This window comes from Eurosta solidaginis, chromosome 4 (assembly GCF_040869045.1).
Source record: "Eurosta solidaginis isolate ZX-2024a chromosome 4, ASM4086904v1, whole genome shotgun sequence".
NCBI lineage: Eukaryota > Metazoa > Arthropoda > Insecta > Diptera > Tephritidae > Eurosta > Eurosta solidaginis.
Window position 1 is genome coordinate 183984405 of NC_090322.1, and position 26539 is coordinate 184010943.

The window sequence follows — 26539 nt, forward strand, 5'->3', positions numbered from 1 at the left end:
TCCAACCCTTGTTTCCTGTCGTTGTCATTTTGCCTCATGTTTGACTCTGGTTTGTACGTTACTTTTTTCCTTTGCTTGTTCCTTGTATCTGTGTTGTTGTTTTTGTTGGTTTTGTAACTGTTGTTCCATTTAGTTGTTTCGATGTATATATAAACTGTTTCCTTTGTTGTTGTTATTTTCTAATTGTTTCTCTATGTGTGCATTTATCTGTAAAATTGTTTTTTTTTATTATCCAAAGTCATGGAGGCCCTTGGAAATTTTGTACTTCGTTGTTGTAACTGCACTGTTTGTTGTTGTAAGGCAGGATACGTATACAACCCCTATTATAATGTATTATGCACTTTAGAAATATTAAAATTTAGTTGAAATTGAGATTTACATATAACAGGAGTTTACAATAAGATGGGGTGAGTAAGAAATACTCGGGAAGTTCGATGTGTCTACATAAAGATGTACGTCTAGAAAACGAAGGTTTTTAAACTAACAAGAGTTCGTGCACGGTAAAGTTAAACCACAACAAAGGTAACTTTACCAGAGAGAAATAGCTTCGGGTTTTTGAGAAGCACTTCGTCTGCTTTTTATCGGTAACAATCAATACCGACGAGTTATGGATTTATTATCGGCCTAACTATTATCGATAGCGAACTAATATCGTCGAGTTATCCGTTTGTCGGATGAGGTTGTAAGAAACCGATAACTTTTCGATATCAAATCGATAACTTTTCAACAAGATATCGAAAATTGTTTAATAAAAATTTATAACTATTCGATAACATTAATAATTAATACCTTGAGCCCTGCTTACACTTGCTGTTCCAAGAGGACAACTCTTAAGCGCAGGGCTGACATTCCCGCTACTCGATAACTACTAGATATAACAAACCGATAAATCGTCGATTAAACAAGGATAACGCGCTCATAGCATAACAAATCGATAACCTGTTGAAAACAAACCGTTTAAACTTCGATAACAAATTAATAACGCGTCGTCGTTTTCCGGCTTCGGTTTAAAATGCTATTTTTTTTTCTTCCTATCCTTCGTTTCTGGGTAATTTAGCACTTCACATAATTTTAGAGGGGATTTAATATAAATGTAGTTTCTGTGGGGTTGACTTTAATGACAGTGAGGCTAACTACTATAGAGTTTGTTCATACGGGTATTTGAAATGGAGACCAATCTGGAACGATACGAGAAATGACTTTTAGTGTCTAGTGTCCAAAATTGTGCCTGTGTAACGTCGGTTTGAATATGTACCCGGTTTACATCATAGACAAAAATATCTCAGCCTCAGCGGCAATAAGACTTCCAGAGGCTCATATGCAACCTCCCTAGCAGGATAGTACGCCTGCTTCTGCCCCTGGTGGTACCCCTATCAAGAGAGGATTGTGGTGGGTTATTGACTTGCGTACAGATGAATTCAGTCAAGACGAAAGAGTTGGGGTGAGGGATGAAGGGAGATTTATGCCTAGAGCTTGACGTCAACAGCAAATTTGGCTACCCCTCCACTGCAGCCTCTTCCAATCACAGATTGCCTTAAATAAGGAGATGGAAGGATATCTACCAATGTGCGACACCCCTTAACCGGTTCCAATCATGACCAAAAATTATATGTGATTTATTCTAATATAAAATTATATTACGGATTTTGAGAAAAGCTTCCATAGAGAATTTATTAATTTTAATTTAGAAATTTATGTATATGTGATAGGTGATGGCCGCCACCGTGGTGTGATGGTAGCGTGCTCCGCCTACCACACCGTATGCAGCATCAAAATTTTAGAAATAAGGTTTTTCAATTAGAAGAACAATTTTTTAAGCGGGCTCGCTCCTCGGCAGTGTTTGGCAAGAGCTCCGGGTGTATTTCTGCCATGAAAAGCTCTCAGTGAAAACTCATCTGCCTTGCAGATGCCGTTCGGAGTCGGCATAAAACATGTAGGTCCCGTCCGGGAAAACCAAGAGGAGTACGACGCAAATTGGAAGAGAAGCTTGGCCTTAGATCTCTTCGGAGGTTATCGCGCCTTACATTTATTTTTTTTATATGTGATAGGTACTTTCCTTTGTACTATCATTTGAAAGGATGACTGTAAAAAATTGGTAAATTAATTTACAGGGACAACAGTAATATATATATATATGTAAGTAGGTATATTTGTAAATAGCGCGAAAAAAAATGTACAACAAAATTTGTAAAATTATTAAAATCCATAGCGACGACAGTTTAACTAAGCTGATCAGAAAAAAATGTAAAAAAATAAATTTTTTAAAACAATAATGAAAAAATTCCTGGAATGGTTGCAAATCGTAAGCGAACAATGTGTTTGGAGGAAGACGAAATATCGAAAACAATGCCGTCACTATGCCACGCATGCGCACATCAATTGCAACAAAAAACGAACAAAAATAACACCTCAGTTGCAGTCGCCTTAAACGTCGTGGGGAAAAAGTCGATCTAACCAAAAAATTTGAGTAAGCGCAAAAGCTAAAGTGAAGTGTGGGGGCCAGAGCAGCAAAAACAATAATGGCAATAATAATAGCATTAGCAATATCAACAAACACAGCAACAACAGCATCAGAAACAAAAGCGTAATTAACAACAACAAAAAATAAACACAGCTAACAACAATTGAACCAATCATTGGCGACGAGTATGGAATGAAAAAAAACGAAAATTGTTTTAAGTTATTCGCTTTTATTGTTGTTTCTGTTAATGCCATTGCTGTCGTTACCTAAAAGCGCAGCCACAACCATAACTATCAGCGCCTGCCGATCAATCTGCAATGAAACGTTTTTGTATTGGCGATTAAGCGGCATTAGTTAGTTGTTAACTCGATTGTGTTGTTGTTGTTGTTGTATGATCGCGATCGCAAGCTGCTAATAACTAGAAAATGAGCGCATAACTAAGGCAATGAATACAACAAAAAGCAAAAATGTAGAAAAAATAAGAACCATACAAACATAGTGAGAAATAGTGGACAAACTTAAAAAAAAAAAATTGTAGAAAAATCAAGAAAAGGCAAGAGAAAAATCGGCGATATGAAAGCTTTAACAGCAAATTTGAAATGTTTTATACTTGTGGGGGATTTGGGGAGGTAAGGCAATTGCATATATAATTTATCATATCCGGGAAACTTTATCCTGCGCGAGCCGTGGACTTTCGTCTATTTAAAAAAGTTTCTGGTCTCCACTTCTCCCTCCCCTTCTTATTTTCTTTACACTTTTCTTTTTCCCTTCCTCTGCTCCTTAATCTTCTTCTGTTTTTCCTGCTCTTTATGCTTCCGCACCTTCGGCTCCTTTTTCTCATCCCTTTTAGACGCTACTCCTCCACGCTCCTCTCCTTTCCCTCCGCCTTCGCCTTCTCCATATTTTTATATAACCTATTTTTTTTTTGCCTCTTTCTTATTTTTTTCTTTTTATTTTCTTCTTTTTATTCTTGTTCTTTTCATCTTCTTCACCTTCTCTTCTCCTTTTTTTTTTGTCCTTCCTCGTCTTCTTCTTTCCTTTCCTTTTCTCTGGTCCATTTCACAATCCTAGTTTTTTTTACCCTTTTCCTTCTTCCCATTTTCCTTATCCTTATTCGCACTCTCCTTAATCTTTATCTTCTCCTTTCCCCCGCAGACAGATTCCTCTTCTTCTGTTTGTTTATATTCATCTTTCAATTCAACTCCGTATTCCTATTCATCGACACCTTCATCTTCATGTTTCACTTCAACTTCATATTTGTAGTCATCTTCATCTATGTCTTCATCTTTATCTTTAACGTCATATTCATCTTTATCTTCCTCTTCATATTCATCATCATCATCATCTACATCTTCAACTCCCCTCGCCCTCCTTTCACTGCTTATCCTCCCTTACCACTTTGCTCCAACTCTTCCCCTCCTTCTAATACGTATCCCCGGGACTACTAAATTTCGAAGGGCGTAATACACCACATCAATTCCTTCCTAAACTTATTACTCATAGCAAGACATTAAACACAATTATATTGCTATTAATGGCACGGCGACATGTCGGTGACACAATCAACTAAACATAGCGAGGCGATTGGAGCACTGGACTAACCTAGATATATGACAAACTCCAGCAGCGGCAGCAGCCCAAGCAGCAGCGGCAGCAGCCCAGCATCCACAGCTACAGCAAATAGCCACAGATGTAAGCAAGATTAAGACCACTTTGACAGTTGCAATGGCTTATCACAAATTTCGGCGCGCAAGTCAACTAGCAATTCGTGCAGCATGCACTAACGAAACGAGCAAGCCACAACGATACGTACGTGAAACACGGGGAGAGCAGGTAAAGGTATTCGAGATAAAATAAGCGCGATAAGTTCACAATCGAAATAAGTCCATGCGCCTAAGAAGTGAAGGGTTAATGTGCTGGCACAGGCAATGCAGGGTGAGATTTTCGCCGGATTGTTATTGCTTGCTGTACGCTATACAATTAAGAAATCGGTGACAAGAACGCAGTCAAACACAGCTGTGCATTCCAGCTCAAAGCTGCCTTAGCTGATAAGCATCAAAGTTATGCTACGCCAGCGAGACGTCTAAGAGACAAATGTCATCAAAAGAACTCCCAATACAGTTGGGTTGACAGGTTGAGGCAAAGGGCAAGACTTGGTTTTTTTTGCAGGATGCTCTATTGGAGTTATGAAATGGTAAAATAAATGAGTGTTTTACAGTAAAGTGCTATGGAGATGAGAGGGTATAAAAAAAGCTTGAGAAAGGTGATTACGTCGAGAGCTTGTCACAGGAAATAACTGTTATAATGAGTTACATATCTACTATGTATTGATAAGTGAGAGGCATTCTCGGCACCACACACCTACGCCCAGGCAATATCCTCACTCAATTGTTAATTCACAATACATATGCAGTTATTTATTTACAGACTTGGTATGTATGTATGTATACGTGTAGTAAATTTGCCAATCTGTTGCAATGCTTTCCTCGCCTTCTCTGTGTTTAACAGTGCAGTAGAAGCAATTTAAGCTTTGCTATTTTGTTGACGACGCGTCGTGAATTCACATTTGCGGATAACAACAATGCGATAAAAAATTAAAGCTTAAACTATTACACATGGTAAAGTAAGAGAATTACTTACTATGTGAGCTATCCAATAATGGTAACTCCTACACGCTCGTCAATGGAAGCAATGCGCTGGCAAATTTACAAGGCATACAATCGTATTTATGTATTTGGGTTTCTACATATCTTTTTAATTAATTGAACAATACAATGTATTTCAATTCACCAGAAAAAGAAGGCAATATTTGCTTTAGCAATTAAATAAATAAATATCATTGCACATACCTACAGGAAAGGCAAATATGTGGGTTGCAAAACTCGAGGCAATTGACAAATACTTGATTAAAATTAGCAAATAAAATAACTTAAAACAAGGAGTTAGAGGCGCGTGCAAGTCAAGGAGTGAGAAAATGTTAGAATAAAATAAATAAATTAAAATAAAGTTAAAGAAAATAAAACAAGAGTAATAAAACAAAATATGAAAATAAATAATATTAAATAAAATAATAAAAAATAAAATAAACGAAATAAAATAAAATTAAGATAAAATAAAATAAAACGGAATAAAATAAAAATTTAATTAAAAAATAATAATAATAAATTCAAGTAAAATTATATAAAATTAAATTAAATAAATAAATAAATAGAATAAAATAAATAAATGAAATAAATAAAGTAAAATAAAATTAAATTGAAATAAACAAAATTAATTATAATAAAATAAAATATAGTAACGTAAAGTAAAATGAAATAAAATAAAATAATTGTATAAAATAAAAAACTTTTAACGACCCAGTAGACAATAAAATAAAGCAAAAAAGTAAAACAAAATAAAAATAAATGAAAATAAAAAAAATATATAAAGTAAAATTAGGTCAAATAAAATAAAACAATGTCAAATAAAATAAAATAAAATAAAGTTAAAAGGAAATAAAGCAACAATTATAAAACAAAATATAAAAAATAAATAAAATAAAATAATACAAAATAAATAAAATAAAACAAAATAAATTAAGATTTAATAAAATGACATTTAAAAACATACAATACATTTATTTAATTAATTTATAAAATTTTGTTAAATCAAATTAAATTTTTTTTTTTTTAAATTTGGGAAAAATTTAAACAACGTGACATGAGGACGGACAAGGCGACAGCTGTTTCGATTATACCTTGTAAATATCATCAAAGCCTTTTCTCTCATACAAACAGACAAAATTGGTTAATTCTTGTAGTTCTATAAATAGAACAAAAACAGCAACAAAACCAAAGTTTCTTTGAAAACCGCCGAACCAAGCATAGCTTTAACACAATTGCATATGAAGTATGCAATGTGTAAAAAGATTAAAATATGCAAAAAGAAGGCAATTGGGAAAAACTTTACAACAACTAAGGCATGACGTAGCTGAATGCGTTTGTAACCATTTCAACTATCGTAGGAGTGCGGGTTCGACTCCCACTCCCGGGAGAAAAGGCTTTGAAGAGATTTACAAGGTATAATCGAAACAGCTGTTGCCTTGTCCGTCCTGATGTCACGTTGTTTAAATTTTTCCCAAATTATTAAATAAATTATAAAATTAAAAAAAAATTGCTTCAAATAAATGTTTTCATACATTTAAAAAAGCAATACGGGCAATCCCCGATTAAAATCAATTACATTTAATTAAATATCATAAATAATTAAAATAAAATTAAATAAAATAACCGACAAAATATAGTTCAATAGTAGAACAATGAATAGTTATAGCATAAAAAAGACGAGGCAAAATTTAATTGCTGAAAAATTTATTGTGAAGAAATGTACCGTGATCTTTGAATAAAAGAATTCAGAAAAGAAAAGAGGAACTCGCAAAGAAAAAGACATTCCACCATCATTATGGTAATGGTTCCGAACCAAGCTAAATTCTTGTGAGGCTAGATAGCAAACTCAACTTTTCAAAGTTTTACATGAAGAGCCATGTAAAAAAAAATATTGTTACAACCGCCTAGAATTTTCAACTCTTCTGCACAAATCTGAGCAGATGCATTGAAATTCCAAAAAAATATCGAAGATCAGCTATGACCGCGAATTACCTCAGCTTGTTTCACGGCTTACGCTTACGACGCCCTATTCGTTGTGAGGAACATAACAATACATCACTCCACACAGGAAAGCAATGGAACTGCACTTGTGGGGGAAAATTAGACAGGAAACTATAATATTGTGGGAAAATAGACTTTTAACGACCCACTTTTTCGAATGTAGTTACTTCACACAACAACGAAAGAGGTGGGAAGGCGATTGCCTAGCACACAACTTAGAACATTTCCTCTTTTCACATATAGGTGGGCACAAAACAAGTATATAATCTTCACGACTTTTACTTAAAAAGGGAAACTACAAATCATCGGTTATGTAATTTCAATCAAAACGCTATATATTCTTTCGCCAATCAGTATAGGAGACGTGGCAATTGTTGTTTTTCAAAATACTTAAGAAGTTTTTTTTTTTCTAAACGGGCTCGCCCCTTGGCAATTGCTTAGCAAACACTAAGTATGTATTTGCCATGAAAAACTTCTCATTGAGAGAGAAGCTCGGCTCGGAGTTATATCGCATAAAGTATTTATCTTTTCAATATTTTTTTCTCAGAATTCTCTTTTCGACAGTATGTAAGAACTTGAGAAATATTTAAGTTAAATTGGAGGACTCAAACGACTTTTGAGTGCAGCATATAAGCGTTGGAAACATTGGACTGTATTTGATTCTACTTATATGCAACTTCTAAGCTTCCGAATTTAACTTAAAGAAATCAGGAGTCTAACTTTAAAATTTAAATTATAGGTATAAATATAAAATTAATTAATTTCAATAAAATGTCCAATCCTACATTAAACTACATCGTTGAAGCTCACGGATTCCTTAATTGTACATATCTGCATATTTAAAAAGTATGTATAAATGCTAAGGATATGTGTTGACTTTAAGTATTTATGGCTTTGCCATTCATTGATCTACTACAACCGGGACCTGACAAAAAATATGTAAAACAAAATTGATTCACGTTCCATGATAAATTCAACAGCGTTGTCACAACAATTGACCAGATGCTCTACCAACAGGCTACTGTTACTGTCTACTTTGCACTTTTTTTGTCAAATACATTGAAGAAAGAAAGAATCAATTTTTCGATCACAAAAACTGAGGGCGGTGAGTATCAGCAGCTCGTACGAGTGCACATAAGTAGATAGTGGAATAAGAAGGTGTAAATGTTCGTCGGTTGACAAAAAAAAAATGTGTTAATGACAAAGCCATGCAGCAAACGACCAAAGTATGTAAATATTTGAGGAGTGGATTAAAGAGGTACATAAATAGAAAAAATTACATCAATACAAAAAGCCATTCATTTAGATACCAAAAAAAACAAGAAATAATTTAAGAAGGAAATGACAAGTATGTGTATTTAAATATGTAAATATCTCGGAATACAAGTAAGACTTAAATAATCCCCATAGGCTGAAGTTATCTATAAACGTACAAATATCCGTCTATGTGAGTAAACAAAATATGCAATCAAGAAAACAGCATAAGCGTGACTATTTGCACACACTATCGCCGGTTATTTATCATACACCATAGGTATATATACATATGTAGCTGGCCAAAAATGTGTTTGTTGGTGTCTTTGATCGGAACAATGGACGACTATTGAACGCTTAAATAGAGGCGACAAGGATTGACGTATGATGGGCGATTGAACGTTGTAGACTGTTGGCTGACGGCGTACAGTGGATTGTTTCCGAAAGCCGATGCTACATATTATAAATCAAAGTCTTAAATTTAGGAAAGAGGTAATATAGGACACTACAAGACGTATTGGGCTGCAGCTGTTTTTTTTTTAATTCCTTCATTTACTGCTAACAAAATAGATGAAATTAAAATGTATCCTTTCATTTGTGAAATATTTTTTACACTACGCACAGTAAAGCAAAAAACGAATGCAAATTCAGTGCTGCAGCGACAAGAAGTGTTATTGTGTGAGCCGTGAATCAACTGCCCATCTTAAAGTGTAATTTTTTCGTACATTTTCTGAATAGGTCTTCAATACTTTGGCCACAAATATAATTCTTGGATGAACTGAACCTCACATAGACTGAATAATAATTGGACGTTGTGGCAGCACACCGCCCTCAAGTGGCCCAATGAAACCGGGCTAATTTTGTTCATTATTTTTTATTTTTTTTGCCGAGTCATTGATGGGCGGTGGTTTGCCAAGCGTCGAGATCTAAAGCTGCTCAGAAATATCATTAGCTGAATTTAAAACTAAATTAATTGAATAGAACCACACATATACAGCATTAACTATTAAGAGACATAAGAAGAGTCTTTTTAATAGAGAAAAGGAAGTCCGACCTATAAAATGTGCTTGATTGAGCGTTATAATCTTGGCACAAACACCGGAAAGGTTCGTTAAGTTCAAAATTCGTTGTACCTTGTTTTAAAAGAAGAGCTTTGTAGCGTCTCTCGTAATTCGAGAGAGAACAATAAAGTTCACTTCGTTCAGAAGAAATGGGCTTGAAATCGATTCATTCAGTAGTTTTGTCATAAATATTACGCCAAGCATTTCCCTTCGACTAGCAAGAGTTGGAAGATTGATAAGCTTCAATCGATTAGTGTAAGGTGGAATATTAAATAAAGAGTCCCTTTAAAAAAATTCCTTAAGGCAAACAGTATTATTTCAAGCCTGTATATATGGACTTGAAAACGTGGATTCCGCACTATTGAGCCATACTCTAATATCGGTCTAACCAATGTTGTGAAGAGGGTTTCCGTAACATAAGGGTTGCTATATTCTTTTGACCATCTTTTCACAAATGCTAAAACACCTTTAGCTTTATTGACAGTAGCATTTATATGAGAGTTGAAACTAAGTTTGCAGTTCATTGTAATGGAATGTGCCCATAGCCATTTGGTTTCCTGAATCGACTTAGCCAGGGCGTTCTATTTCTAATTTATTTATTTTTTTATAACTCAACATTTTACTATGCAATACTCCACTGTTCAGCGGCGAACTGAAGGTGAGCTATTAATGGGTATTGGCGCAGGCGTGATGACGATCCTGTGTTTGGCGTACGAGGCGGCTTAAGTACGGGCTGTATGCGTACATATGGAAGTAGATACAGGTACACATAGGTATGTAAGAAGTGTTATTTATGTACCGACATACATATATATACAACTCTTGATCCTTGAGTGACTGCCTATTTGAATAAATGTATGGAAAAAGGAATAAAGGAACACCTCAAGTATTATAGCAGCAGACCAAACAATTCGCAAGCTAAAAATTTACATCATATTTGCTTGCATTGCATACCTACAGATACATGTACATACGTAAAAAAAATATGTGTATTGTATATTATTTTCGAGTGGTGTCAGCAAACTTTGGACAACGCTGACTGATAAGTAAAATGTTTTTGTTGGAAAAATGCAAATTATTGACATATGATTAGGGGCAACGGACTGCACACACTGCTGCATAGAAAAGAATATGAGCCAGAACAAGAAAAATAATAAATAAAAACATACAAAATGTTTATGTTTCAAAAGAATTGATATAATTTTTATGCTTTTTTTTAGTATAGAAGTGCGAATAGAATGAAAGAGCAAATATGTTATAATATAAGGCTCAGTCCATGGTTATCCATACAGACTAAACAACAACTGGCATACCGACAACTGGCATGGTCAGAAGGGATACACTGGGTATATATTCTTTGGAAAACTAGGAATTTTCACATCCTTTAGGAACAGCTACTCTTTAATTGTTTAGAGTTGGAAGCAATTCTTGAAAAGTGAGCAGTTTCCAACCGTTCCAGAGAAGTGGTTTAGCTATGGTGATTCATATACCTCGACTTCAATTGACCTGACATTTCAAACAAACGGTTTGACGGTTTTCAGGTAATTGTGTCAAGCAAAAAGTTCAAATAAAGAGAAATTATTGAAATTTCTAGCGTCTGGGGATATGTGGGACAAATTACTGTAGTTATATTGATATTACGGCAATTGCACGGAAAAACATCGAGTCATTATGGTACGCCGAACGAACTGTGGTGAGATGTATTTTCTCTGAACTGCTTTCAAAAATTTTAAACGGTCATTACGTACGAAAATTATATCGTCTTAGGAGCCATATTCCATAAAAAGAGTTTAGTATATAGAAATGCATTTATATTTCTTTATTAATGCTCAAATCGTTAAAGCCGTAAAAAAGTTTCGTTGCTTCCTACTTATGTATGAAATATGACCATTCAGCTAAAAGTACAAAATAAGCAATTTTCAAATACATAAATATTGACCATATTTATGCGGCTACACATCAACTACAGACAAGGAATATCGCCCTATATCAGCTGTCATTACGAAAGCGCCCTGGATTTCAAAACGTTTGAGTATCGTCCTATTTCGGAATTTGTTCGAAAAACGCCCCACCTCAAAAACCCTTTGTATTACAATATGTTGCAACAGCGCTTTATCTGAGCACAAATTCAATATGGACAGGTGACATAAGGTCAATTGACGTTTTAGTCTTTTCAAATGGTCACAAGGCCAATTGAACATCAAATTTCACCAATATAAAGTCAATTATTTTTTTTTGCAACTTCACGTATTAAAATGCTAACAACTGGTGTGTTTACAGTAACGTCTTAAAAAGGATTCCGAATAAATAATTTGGGGCTCGGCTTCTGAAACAGTTTCGTTTCATTGCAGTAGAAGATCGGATGGAAAAGTGGTCCGATGTGGTTTTCTCTGAAATAAGAAAAGCTTATTCAGCTAAAAGTTTAGAGAAGATTCGGAATAAACAATCGCTCGATTTCTTATTTAAAATTTTACTCTGCAGCGCTTTTTCTCTATTCTGCTTCCATTACAGTGAAAAAACGATTTGAGAACTATTCCGGCGAGAATTTCTTTGAAACAAACGTTATTTTAACTAAAAGCTGAATTCATCCTGCGGATCTTTTTTGTGCTGGATTCAATTCAGTAAAATATGGTTATGGCCTCTTTCCCGAAATGGTCAAACGGAAATATCGTATATATGTATACTTGATACAAATTTTAGAAAGTAGCAAAGTTAAATGACCATATCCATTTGATGTGGTCATAAAGTCAATTGTTATGGCGGTGACTATATGTCATCCAAAAATTCAATTCATTTTGGCGGAAGATATGTCGTTTAGGAAAAAGATATGAGATAGGACGTTTTTCAACCGAATTTGGAGATAGGAAATTTTTGAAATCAAATCTGAGATAGGTAATTTTTGAAAAACATTCTGAGGGTGAGTTTTCGAACTATGAGCTACTTAAAATCAAACACATATTGCATAGTTAGGGCTTAGTAAGTAAAGAAAAAATCAAAGGTCCATACGAAAACCCTTCAATAGAGAAAAATTTCGTGTATTAAGAAGTATCCACCTCTCAAGAACACTCAAACGTTTTATGCTACCCTTTTCTAATTTTTTTTTGTAGAGAAATGCACAATGCAGCTCTTGTTTGGTAATATATGTGCAACTAAAATTTTGACAAATTTACTCTTGCAGGGAAGTGACGCCACAAAAACATAGAGAACAGAGCGATAAAAGAAATGCCTAGTTTTTTAGTCACGCAAAATAAAGAACACTATTATTTCTTAAGTGTTTTCTTTAGATGTGGATACTAAGCTTTAGCAGAAAAACTAAAGCCATCACCGTGGAATAACCCATAAGTAAAAATAATTAAAAAGTAAAATAAAATAAATAGCTAACATGAAGCAAGTACAATTCTGAAGAAATTAAAGAACAGCTCAAATAATATGCTGGTTTACGAATCTACATAAGTATGTTAGAATGTATGTATGTTTAAAAGTTATGGACGGATGGCACACTAAAAAATAAACAAAAAATTGACCTGACAAAGCCGAGTTGAGCAAATATTTAAGCGCACATTTTTCATGTATCTGCATACATTTTTATTTACACTTAGATATTTATGTATGTTTGTTTCTCCTTAGTTATATGTTGTGTCTTTTAATTATTATTGTTATTGTCGAGTAAGTATTTAGTGCGTTGCTTGTTAAATTTCCTGTCTACGAGCGACAAACAAACAAACAAATACAAACAATTTTTGAGTGCAGGCGAATGTGTTAACTTGATGAACTCAAATTGACAACGTCTAAAGCAAAACGATGATGGCCTAAAGGTGAGCAGAAAGGGCATTAGTGGGGCATATTGTTGTTATTTGGATACTTCTCTTTCATTATTTACACTTACGTGGGACAGTGCAATGACAGTTTAATGTAGCTAAATACAAAGAAAAAATGCCGCAAAACGTAAGAGACAAAGTTAACAAAGTAAATGAAAAAAAAAAAAAAAACAGCGACTATAAACATTCAGACCAACCAATAAATGTGCACGAAGTCACACACATTTTTGGAACCTCTTAAATATATGTACTCATATGCATTTGTGTGTACTGGCATATGCGTTTTTAAATTAGCCTAACTTAGATAGGCCTTTAACGCCAAAAAGGCCACACATCCGACTAGCAAGCTAATGAGCAACTTTTCGTCTTTACGCATGCGCATTAGAGCCGCTTGTGCGTAACACAGTTATGGAATGACTCGACCAGTTGTTAATTTGTGTGTCACGTTCGTTACGCATACCCATTATTGAATGGAGTAAACAAAAGCAAACAATTTGGGCAGAACACTTTGATAATTTTCACAGCAGCAATTCGATGCGGTCATAAATTTGAGGTCTTCGTAGACTGAAGATATGTACATATATACTAGCTTTTGACTCCAAAATCAAGAAGATTAGTTGGAAATGGGCTTTGATTCCGCATTTAGTACTAATTTTTGATTGTAAGAGATTTTTATATTTTCGTGATAGCAACTTACCACTTCAGTTTTATTGAGTAAAAATTAAATATTGATCGTAAGAAAAGTAAGAGAAAAGTACCTACAGCAGCGAACAGAGAAATCACAGTGGCAATTTTTATTAAATTTCGTCAATAAAGCTATTTTTTATTTACCATGATTTATCAAAAAAATTCTATAAATTTTGTAACTAAAACTATGCAAACCAATCTCCAAAACGTCGGAAAGAATTCGAAGTCCAAATACCCTGAATTTTTTTTGATTATACAGTTGTATTGTAGACTGGGTTGGTCCCCATACAAAAAAAAAAGTTGCTAATGTCCGGAAAAATTTTTTTAAATTTTTTTTTAAACTTCGAAATACAGCCAAAAAGGTTTTTTCGTTGTAACTTGGTTATTTGACGTCCGATTTTTAAAATTGATATGTCATTATTTTTGCCTTGAGAAGCTTCACATTTCCGTTACTCGTTTTCACATGATTAGGTCAGCTAACAAAATTTTGGTGAATTTTGTCCAATACCCAGAAAAAAAGTTGAACATACATTAGGGGGGGTAAAATTTTGTTAGCTGACCTAATCATGTGAAAACGACTTCATAGCTTAAAAGGAAATTAAACGGAAATTTGGAGCTTCTCAAGGCCAAAATAATGACATATCAATTTTAAAAATCGGTCGTCAAATAACCAAGTTACAACGAAAAAACCTGTTTGGCTGTATTTCGAAGGATCAAACAAAATTTTTCCGAAACCTTCTCAACATAATCTTCAAATTTAGGGGCGGACATTAGTAACTTTTTTTTTCGACCCAGTCTATTGTATTGCCCACTCAATCAATACGAACTTGTAGAGATCCTATAACTTGTACTTTGAAAGACTACGATTAATTGGCCTATAAAACTACATACTCAAAAACATTGAGAAAGCTTCATTAAAAGGTACGAAATTTTTGTAAAATTTTCAAGTTTTCTCGAAAATTGTTTTGAATAGGTTTGCATAGTTTCGGTTACCAAACTTATAGCAGTTTTTTCTTAAAATGTCAAAAATAAGAAAAGAAGAACTTGACTATGGAAATTTTATAAAAATTAACACTGCCATTTTTCTGCTCGCTACTGTACTTATAATACTGCACAAATTTTACACTGCGAAATTTCATTCTGAAATTTAAAATCTTAAGCTGCAGATATTGGTGCTTTATCGGTAACCGTATCGGTAACCTTATAACAGCTGATTCGACCAACCTTATGGGAATCAATGCAATCGATTATTGGTGCCGCTAAGGTCGTAACCGTATCGTAGCCAACCATTTGGTTTTTGGTTTACCGTCGTAACGATAAACAGCTGATTACGTTAGGGATACGACTACAGCGATACGCAATACGGCACCAATGACTCCCGCTTAAAGCTTTTTATCTTACTGAAGTGATGGTATTAAAAATGTATATTTTTGAAATTTTTACAATATTTACTGTTTATTCCGCAAACCAAATAAAAGATGAGTAAAGCGTTAATTTTTAAAAAGCTATTACAAAAGTTATATATTCGTGCATTGCCTGCAAAACATTTTGTGAGAAAATTTTTATATCGCAAATAAAACGTTAATATACATATGTTCACAGAATAAGTATGCAGTTAAACAAATAAAGTGATAAACAATTTAATACATGGAGATCAAATATAAATAATGGAAACGGGGCTTACGAGTTACCAGCGAACTAAACTTTAATTTGTTTTAAGAAAACGCAACTAGGCTTGCTACGAAGCTTCGCTGTTTCCAATTGGAGTTGGACTAAGCGGCATATAAGGTGAATATAGTAATGTTATAGTATAAGAAACAAGTAAGGAAGGCTAAGTTCGGGTGTAAGTGAACATTACATACTCAGCTGCCAAATTACAGCTTGCAAAACTTTTAAATTACCTTCTTTTAAAAGTGGGCGGTGCCACGCCCATTGTCCAAAATTTTACTTATCTTCTATTCTGCGTCATAAGGTCAACCCACCTATCAAGTTTTATCGCTTTATACGTCTTTGGTAATGAGTTATCGCACTTTTTCGGTTTTTCGAAATTTTCGATATCGAAAAAGTGGGTGTAGTTATAGTCCGATTTCGTTCATTTTAAATAGCGATCTGAGATGAGTGCCCGGGAACTTACATACCAAATTTCATTAAGATACCTCAAAATTTACTCAAGTTATCGCGTTTACGGACAGACGCACGGACGGACGGGCATGGCTAAATTAATTTCTTTATTCGCCCAGATCATTTTGATATATATAAGTCTATATCTATCTCGATTAGTTTATGGCGTTACGGGGTACCGTTATGCGAACAAAATTAATATACTCTGTGAGCTCGGCTCAGCTGATTATAAAAATGAAGAAAAGGGATACGATCGTCACATAAAAAAATTATGAATTACTAAAAATTAGTTAACTAATGGAAAGTAACTCACTTAACTACAAAAATTCAGTTATTAACCTGTAGGGAAGCCATGTAGCGTTGACATAGCAACCATTAGGATAGGTTAGGTGGTAGCTACCCTGGAAGGGGAGGCTCACTTGCACAGCATGGAGATCCAACGATATAGTTTCGAATGAGACCGAGTGTAACCTTAAATAAATCCTCCGAAGATCCGAGTTAGCCGCGAGCGAAATACTTCCGGGGTGATGATCCCCTTAATGAATAAATTTTAAATAAAAATTCTTCTCAGCGCTACAATTTGTTAGTGTAAATTTGAATATCATATCGAAGCGCCTTGGCTTCATATGGAAGTGCTTTTTCTTTGCACTTTCATATGAATCGAATTTGTATGTGAGGGCATATAGGAGTGATATGGAATTTTTTTTTATATTCAAAGTGTGAATTTGTATCTGTGCCTATTCTTCAGGGCAAAACAAAAACAAAAGTGCTATAAGTGTATAGAGGCTGAGCAGCTCTGCTTATAACCCTCATAGAGGTATCTAGTATATATGTAGGTTCAGTAGAAATATTAATCAAAATACGACATCAATGAAGTCGAGTTTTTGATGGCCCTTGAAATCACTTTTACAAATAAATTTTGCTTTTGAACAGTGCCAGGTATCCTTCAGTTGAAGCTCCAAAAACGCATATCCCTTTGAAGAACATTTTAAGGCAATTTTTTTTTTTTGTAAAAGCAAGGACACTTGTTATACTTTCTGGTTTCCTAATGAAAGAGGGATTTCGGAAGAAATGTACTGTATTTTTTACATAAACTTATCGCCTACATTTCGGATAGTTTAAAAAAACAGTTGCCCTGGACCTTGTGAAAAAATAGAAAAACCATCCTATTTCACGATCATGATGGAGTTTCGAGAAAAAAGTATTTAGTGCTTAGTTTTTAAGACACTTATTTGGGATAAGCGTGGTTTATTTGCGACTGTCTTGACCTTGAGTGTTCTGACACCAGTCTCCTCGCTTAGTCTGAGAAAAAACCCCAGAAAGTGGCACCCTCTGCGCTAGCTTTATTCGCTAAGTGTTGGGTTTCTTCTGAGGAACAGTAATGATTTTTATTTTCTTGCTTTGGTCACTTATTGCTATTTTTCTGCTTCCAAGTAACGACTTGTTTATTCGTTAATCTCACTTAAAAATCAGGGCCTGCTTTTGTTCCCAAGCAATTTCTAATAGCATAAAGTTACGGTGGTCATGAAAACCTCGCAAATACAGTAAGCAACAGTTTTATGTTAGTTTATCTTTTTTAAATAAAAAAATTGTCTACCGTAAATGTGGGAACATGGTAAATTTTTGGCAGGTATTTCCAATGGTACCTCGAAAAAAAAATCAAAATAGAGTAAATTGAAATAAAGATGTTGGCTAAAATATAAATGACAATTGTTTCGAACGCATTCCTTATAGGGTGCATAGTTTTAGCAAGTCTGTTGTTTGAGCTCTGTAAAAGTTCAACATTAGTGGAAATCTTCAAAAAAAAAAAAAAAAAAAAAAAAATTTCAAAATAAAAAAAACCGCTGAATGGACGCGGTACTTTTCACACCGTTTAAAGAAAATGGATCATTTGACCTCGTACAGTTTATTAAAGTGAGGGATAAGAGTTATGTAAAGGAATAGGAGATATAGTCCACAAATACTGCAAGTTTCTGAGGCTATGAACTTACTGTAAGTGGATTAGCGTAAGCAACATTACTGCAACAAAAATTTAAACAAAATATAATGTTCATTTCGATGGAAATATTTTGAAAACTGTGTTATTCGTTGGCTACACCAAAATTGTAGATAGAACGTATTATAAAGCTTAAGCTTAAACTTTATATGAACTGCTAAATGCATAACTTTATCTACACTTACGAAATAGTTGCGCATAAAATTAGTACGAACAAGTAAGGAAGGCTAAGTTCGGGTGTAACCGAACATTACCTACTCAGGTGAGAGCTTTGGAGACAAAATAAGGGAAAATCACCATTTAGCAAAATGAACCTAGGGTAACCCTGGAATGTGTTTGTATGACATAGGTTTCAAATGAAAGGTGTTAATGATTATTTAAAACGTAGTTGGCCTTAGTTCTATAGGTGGACGCCTTTTCGAGATATCGCAATAAGGGTGGACCAGGGGTGACTCTAGAATGTGTTTACACGATATGGGTATCAAATTAAAAGTATTAATGAGGGTTTTAAAAGGGAGTAGCACTTAGTTGTATATGTGAGTTAGTTGTTTTCGATATATCGACCAAAATGTGGACCAGGGTGACCCAGAACATCTTCTGTCGGGTACCGCTAATTTATTTATATATGTCATACCACGAACAGTATTCCTGCCAAGATTCCAAGTGCTTTTGATTTCGCCCTGCAGAACTTTTTCATTTTCTTTTACTTAATATGGTAGGTGTCACACCCATTTTACAAAGTTTTTTTTTTTAAGTTATATTTTGCGTCAATAAACCAATCCAATTACCATGTTTCATCTCTTTTTTCATATTTGGTACAGAATTATGGCATTTTTTTCTTTTTTCGTAATTTTAGATATCGTAAAAGTGACTTCAGCTAAGTACGTGAACTAAGTTTAGTCAATATATATCGTTTTTTGCGCAAGTTATCGTGTTAACGGCCAAGCGGAAGGACAGACGGTCGACTATGTATAAAAACTGGGCGTGGCTTCAACCGATTTCACCCATTTTCACAGAAAACAGTTATCGTCATAGAATCTATGTCGCTACCAAATTTCACAAGGATTTCCAAATTTTTGTTCGACTTATGACATTAAAAGTATTCTAGACGAATTAAATGAAAAAGGGCGGAGTTACGCCCATTTTGAAATTTTATTTTATCTTTGTATTTTGTTGCACCATATCATTACTTGAGTCGAATGTTGACATAATTTACTTTTAAACTGTAAAGATATTAAATTTTTTGTTAAAATTTGACTTTAAAAAAATTTTGTTTTTTAAAAGTGGACGTGTTCGTCATCCGATTTTGCTAATTTTTATTTAGCACACATATAGTAATAGGAGTAACGTGCCTGCCAAATTTCATCATGATATCTTCAACGACTGCCAAATTACAGCTTGCAAAACTTTTAAATTACCTTCTTTTAAAAGTGGCCGGTGCCACGCCCATTGCCCAACATTTTACTAATTTTCAATTTTGCGTCATAAGGTCAACGCACCTACCAAGTTTCATCGCTTTATCCGTCTTTGGTAATGAATTATCGCACTTTTTCGGTTTTTCGAAATTTTCGATATCGAAAAAGTGGGCGTGGTTGTAGTCCGATTTCCTTCATTTTAAATAGCGATCTGAGATGAGCGCCCAGGAACCTACATACCAAATTTGGTATCGATTAGTTTATGCCGTTACGGATTACCGTTATGCGAACAAAATTAGTATACTCTGTGAGCTCTGCTCAGCTGAGTATAAAAAGTGTGTGTCTTCACTAATCTCCGTTGTCAATTTTGGTATGCGTTATACACTATGACCGAAAATGTTTGTGTCTCCACTATTTCTCCAAACATACTACTATGTGGAATTGTCGGTAAGCGCAAATATAGATGTATATACATGTAAAAAAACACGACTTATGTATGCCATATACACACATATGTATGTATGAATGCAAGCATATGAAAAAGTTGCAAGCATCTTCTGACGTAAAACCTCTTATTTGAACAATCGGTTGTATGGGAGATATTAAAGTGGTCCGATCGGGTCGGTTCCGACAAATGATCAACCAAATAAGTCCCCTTACCGATTTCACCAAAATATCTGAAAATTTTAGGAACTAGTTTGTGTTCAAACAGACAGACGGACATGGCTAAATCAACTCAGTTCATCATCCAGATTATTTCGGTATATTTATTGCTGGGTATTTCTCTTCTCCTTTAAGGATTTAATTTTCATGAAAAGCAGCTCTTGAGGCAAGTATCCACATCAAAATATTACAAAACATTATAGTACATACTTCATTGTAATCTACATACATATATTTAAAAATTTTAAAAACCTATCCTACAAAAAATGAAACATAAAATTACCAATAAACAAATTCCACAGAACTCAATTAGGATCAATTTTTTTTTTTAGAGATACCGAAGTTCTGCTGAAATTGCTTTGCAGCAATAACGCACACAATCGTGCCTACACATACAAATACAAAAAACAAAAAACGCACAAGCATTGACACTCAGATACAGATTTTCGTTGTACGTTGAACACATAGCGAAGGCAGCGAGAATGGCCATCCATGCATGAGTACATATCCGCATGTGTGAGTGTACGAATGTGTGGCAAAAGGCAATATGATCCTGAACGAGTCTCGATCCAGTTTTGCTACCGTTGACGGAAACAAAATGGCTGGTCGAACAACTAACTGACTAAGTGGATGGTTGGGCTGGTTGAAGACTGGCTAAATAAAGTGGTTAGGAGAATTTGTTGAACAGCTAGTGAGGTGAATGCGAGTGGTTGAAAAGAAAATAAAAAACGAATGTAGGTACATACATACAAACATAAATATTCAAGAGTGTAGCACAAGACCATGAGAAACAAGTAATAGACTAACAACAAAAAAACAACAGCCAACTTCGAAAACGGTGACCGCAGCAAATGTGTAGAAAATGCAATGATCGTAGAAGTAGAAGAAGAAAAAGTAAAAAGTAAGGTTAACACGGAAGAAAGGTGAAGGCAGCAATATAAGAATGAACGGGGCAAGACCAAAGTGAAAACGTTGATGTAGAGAGAATGCTGACTGCACGAATGTTGGTGGGCAGTTTCAAGGAAAATAAAAACTTATTTCACTGCCAAAAGGAGTATAAAATCAAGTAATATTTTTTTAATAAAATAACTTTAAAGAATCAAGGGGTTGTAAATTGATGAAGGCATGAAAAAAGTTAATGGTTTAGCATTTAAGTGTAGGAATAAAATGGCAGATTGAATTGAGGTAAGGCAAATATTTCTTCGATCGGATTAAAGAAATTGTGTTGTGTTTTAATATCACTACTTTTGTTTTGCACTATAACAACAACAACAATCGGCAAGATTACTATGGCGCTCAGACATCTAGCCGATTTAGGCCACTTCATACCAGGTTACGTCAGTAATTTCAGTTTCGGGCGATAACCTGTGCCAATTGGGAGCACTAAGTGAGATCAAAACTTCCTCTACTTGTAAAATAAGAAATACAAGGCGCCATAGCCTCCGAAAAGATTTTAGGCCCAGCTTCTCAGGGGACGGGTCTTACGTGTTTTAAGCCGACTTCGAACGGCATCTGCAGGCAGATGAGTTTTCACTGAGAAGCTTTTCATGGCAGAAAAACACTCGGAATGTTTGCCAAGTTACTGCCGAGAGGCGACCCCGCTTAGAAAACTTTTTCTAATTAAAAAAAAAATGGTTTTTCAAATTTTTTATGTTGCTTTGTCCGGGGCTTGGACCCAGGATCTTCGGCATGGTATGCGAAGCACGGTACCACCACACCACGGCGGCTGCCTTCCTCAAGCTGTTTGCTCCAAATCAGGGGAATGCAGAGACGGGTACATTCTGGGCCATAGCTCCTTTAACCATTTGTGTAGCATTATCTTACCAGGCGAACTTTTTGGCTTCTATTCGCTGAAATATTTTAATAGTAGCAATACTCTAGCACATGCTAGACCGGAAGTACCATAAAATTTTGCGGAGAACTTTTTTCCCGAATACTACAATGGACATTCCTTCTTCTTCGGCTCCGTCCATTACTACGAACTTGACAATAAAAGAAAGATGGAACGTGATTTTTATGCTTCTAAAGGTATTTTCTGTTCAACTGGTTCTCAGTCCAAAGGTGCAGACCTTTTAAAAAGTAATTTTTTGAATTTCGGGGTTGACATGCGCCCCTTTGTTTGTAATCGAGTCCCACTGCTCGTTTTTATCGTTTGGTAGAGTATAATCTCCCAGAGGGTGGTTAAAAGTGCCCAATTAAGAGTCCATTAGATCCCTGTTGCCTTAAGAATTTCCCGGGGCATACTTTTCTGTCAATCCCCCATGTATCTCCTTCACTGCAGAGAGGCATATCCATATAGGGATTGTTGTCAAAATCTATATTTGCCTTGTAGCCGCCAAATACGATTATAATATCATGGCGGGAGCTGGTCTTTTATACCTTTTAAAAGTTTTCATAGAAAGATTCCTTAGCTGCACCTTTCTTTGAAAATAGTAGAATTGTAAACATACACTCCTCTGAATACCTACATTATATGGTTTCTTGGGGCATTATATCAAAATGCTCTTCGTCTTCATCACCTTTTAATTATTTTGCTTTTGGAAAATCTGGGTTTTTTGATGTTGTCTTTTTCTTCTTCTTCTTCTTGAAGCTATAAAAACTCTCCCCGAAGGTACGCACCGGAAACTAACACCATTAGACACTAGACTGACCATCTCGGAAACGATTTGATTTCAACATGTTGGACTTTCTAGGTCGACTGTTAGGTTTATGTTGTTGTTGTTGATGTTTGTTTGTCCGTTTTAGCAGTTGCTTCTTCAAATAATTGAAGGTACCTACGACTATCCACTGCGATCTCCAAAATCATTCTATATATTAAGATGTCGGATACCCTATATCATTCTTTGGAAAACGTTACATAAGGGTAAAGCTCCACTAAAAGACTGCAACAACGAGAAAAATATCTCTTTTTAATTTAAAATTTGCTACAGAAACAAGACGAATCTATACAAGATGATGGCAAAGCGAATTCAACCCAATTCGCCGTGCAGAAGAATGTCAAGGCCAAAGAAAATTTTGCATTGATTTCATTAACTGACATATTATACCAAGGCGATGGTTTGAAATTATCAAGAAGAAGCAATCAGCTGATAGGGCCAGGTGGGTTACTAGATTCGCCTTGTACAGAGATCAAATCATCCTTTAACTTGGAATGTTTGTCGGCCACTATTGTACGCGCTGAACTCAAAGACTGTTATATGAAACAAAGTTCTGTTTTCACTAGTCTATAGATAAAGATCTAACTTAAAACGTAAGATCAACTTTACCTGAGGAAGATGACTTCAAAATATCTCTGAGCTAAAGAACGGTAACTTGATAGGGCATATGAAAGGCATAAGACCATCCATATGAAGTCCCATATTGCAACTACATTATGCAATGGCCCCTACGCTCAGAATCTCACGGAATTTTGAGGTGTCTGCTGTGGACAGAACTCTTTGGGAAATAGGAAATCCATATGCTGACCCTGTCTCAAATGTCTGGTTCAATTATTAATCAAAATTCGATGACGGAAAAAAACGGGAGCTAACATCAATGGGCCGAACTTTAAAAAACCGATAACAATAGGATGCTACCCCACTATTTTTCAGGCAGAAATCCATGCAGTAAGTTTTCGGTAAATAATGACTACGAAGGGGCGTATTCTCGAGAAGTATCCTGGTTATGTCAGACAGCTACGCAGCTTTGCAGTCTTGCAAAATTACTTCTAAGCTAGTGAATGAACGCATAGGAGTCCTACATTACGGGGGAACAAAAAACAAAATTTTGTTAGGATGGGGACATGAAGGTAATGAACATGAATACTAGCTAGCCAAACAGGGTGCTATAGCTCACAAAGGCACACACTAGGGAAACCATAAGTAACTAGAAAGCAAAGAAGTTCAGACAATACTGGATGGAATTCCCATGACAAAGACAGACCAAATTGTTTATACTCCCAGCAACGAAAGTATCAGCCAAGCTCTTTAATCTAATACTTAAATACATAAAAAACCTCCACATGCAGTAATAGGCCGAAAGGTCAAACACAATAATTCTAAATAAAAGCCCCATCACACGCACCGCTTTGATTTGGCTAGATGACGAAGCGTCGCCTAACCCTCGATCAATTGGTTTTAAAATATTTAACTAACTTTTCAAATATTGTTTTTATACAAATTTATCAACTATTAATTAAAAAAGATAAGACTTCACTTACCCGCCGCTTTACCGCTGCCAATTAATCCACTGATAAGCAAAAGACTGATTAACAATTTTATCCAAAATATATCCGATTTAGGAAATGTGTTGTTATTTTTAAACAGCCACATTTTGTGTATCCAGTTTTGTTTAAACTTTGATGTAGAAAAACTTTGTGTTTTCAATGTTGCACTAAATTGTTGAGGTTTGCTATTGTGCAATGCAGCACTTTTAGCTTTCACTAGGCGCTTGCGCATGCGCAAATGCTTTCAATGAAGTGATCAATTTCCGATAGCTTAAGAATGTTAATATACTATGCTGGATTTTTTTCTTTTTTTTATACAAATTTTAGTTTTAAATGCCAATTATGTTAAACTTTGCACAACATTTGATATGAGCATTTTCTGTTTGCTTCAGCCTTTGTTGTACTTTGTTTTACACCTTTTTTTTTTTTTTTTTTTGTTAATTTGACTTTGTTCATAGGTACACTCCGTTAATATTTTCAGAAAACTTTAAATTTCCAATGATTTTTTCGAATTTTCTTGCCAGAACGCAGTTTTTATACCTCCAGCGAGCATTTTGCACTGTGAAATGGTCCAATTGAGGTTTTGCTTGAAAGTCTTTTTATTGTTGTTTTTAAAATTCTTCATTAATTTTATTTTTTAGAAACTATGTTGTCCTGAAAATTCATAAGAACTTCGTATCTTTTTTTTCAAATTTTTTTAAGTTTTGTTTGCGTTTTTTTTTTTTGTTTTGTTTTGTTTTTAGTGTTTATTCTTTATTGCGTTAATACGTTTTCGGACCTTCCGTTTTTGTTTTTTTTTTGGTAAAACTTTTTTCTTTTTTATATTCCTCTTTGTTTTTTAAATTGGAAACCCCAAAGAAATATTTTTTTTTAATTTTTTATAATTATTTTTTAAACATTTTTTTTTTAATTTAACTTTAACTAAATATTATTTGCTGTTTTTTTTTGTCCCAATTATGTAGCGCCTCTTGTTTCAATTTGTTTATTTATCCGTCTATTGTTAAAAATCTTATACCGTCGTCCCACTGTGCGCTTTTGCACTGTCAGCAAGCGCTACACATGCGCTTATCTCTTATTTTAAAGCTATACTTTTTTTTATTCACAATTACATTATACTTTAAGTTAACGATAACTAAATAACAATAGCAAAAACTTACTCTGCATAGTCGATTTAATATTTTTTTTAATATTCACAATTTTCGTTGAAAGTTGCTCGTTTTCACTGATTATTCGTTTTTTTTTTTTTTATTTAAATTTCAACTGACACTAATTTTTCCATTTTTCGTTTATTTAAGTAGTTAATTGTTTAACCGGATGAATTTAATTTCACTTCAATACCGGAGCTGAATCTGACGCTCTGCTTCTTCTTCGTTTAATCGTTGGTGGTGTAATGGAAGGTGATCGCTTGCAGCTGCATTTTGCCCATTTACAAGCAAATTGTTTTTTCTTTTCACTTAATTTATGATTTCTATATATTTTTCGCTTTAATTCACGCAAAAATTAGAAAAAACAGTATAGTATGCAAATATTTTTTGCAAATTTTTGTATTTTTTTTCTTTATAAGAAACACTATTCAAGTTATTCACATGCACTTCTTCCACCGGCAGCCGCAACAGCCATTATTATTCCACACAATTCTGCACATTTATACCAACAATAAATAACACAACAGAAACGTTTTATTTTATTACAGCACCAACTCTGCATTATTTACTTGGTTTTCATTGCTATAAAATTATTTTTCGTTTAATGCAGAATCCTTTTTTTTAATTATAGTGTAATAGTTGTTTTATTTAAACCACCACCTTCATCAACATCCGTTCATCCGTTAAATATACACCACAAACACTACTCACTTCGCGTGAAATACTCTTATGAGCGCCATGGATTGTAAGTCGAGCTCACAAAGCAAAACAAGCTGCGCGCCACCACCAATACATATAGCTATACCTGGGTAAAAGAGAATGAATGAGAGCGCAATATCTACCAAACAAAAATTTTAAAAAGAGCCTCAGCTAGTACGAGTCTCGTTTCAAAATGGCTGGCTCTCTATTACCGTCCACATTTTGTTGCCCTCTTGTTCCAATGACACATGAACCAGATACGGATTCACATTGCTGTTGCATTTGCATGTTAAATTTCTATCCGTATCCATGATGGAATTATAGAAGGTGGCGCATTGCGCATGTAAACATTATTTTAAAGGTAATTTT

The 26539-nt window shown here is 34.5% G+C and overlaps 1 protein-coding gene across 1 annotated transcript in view; it reads right to left on the reverse strand.

Moving 5' to 3' along the window:
* N (neurogenic locus Notch protein) overlaps positions 1–26268 on the reverse strand; it is a 328538-nt gene extending 302270 nt beyond the window's left edge. Inside the window, exon 1 of the mRNA XM_067784145.1 lies at positions 24321–26268. Coding sequence (XP_067640246.1) covers positions 24321–24558 — 238 coding nt within the window. The 5' untranslated portion in view covers positions 24559–26268. The remainder of the gene's footprint in view (positions 1–24320) is intronic.
* Positions 26269–26539: the final 271 nt, after the last annotated feature.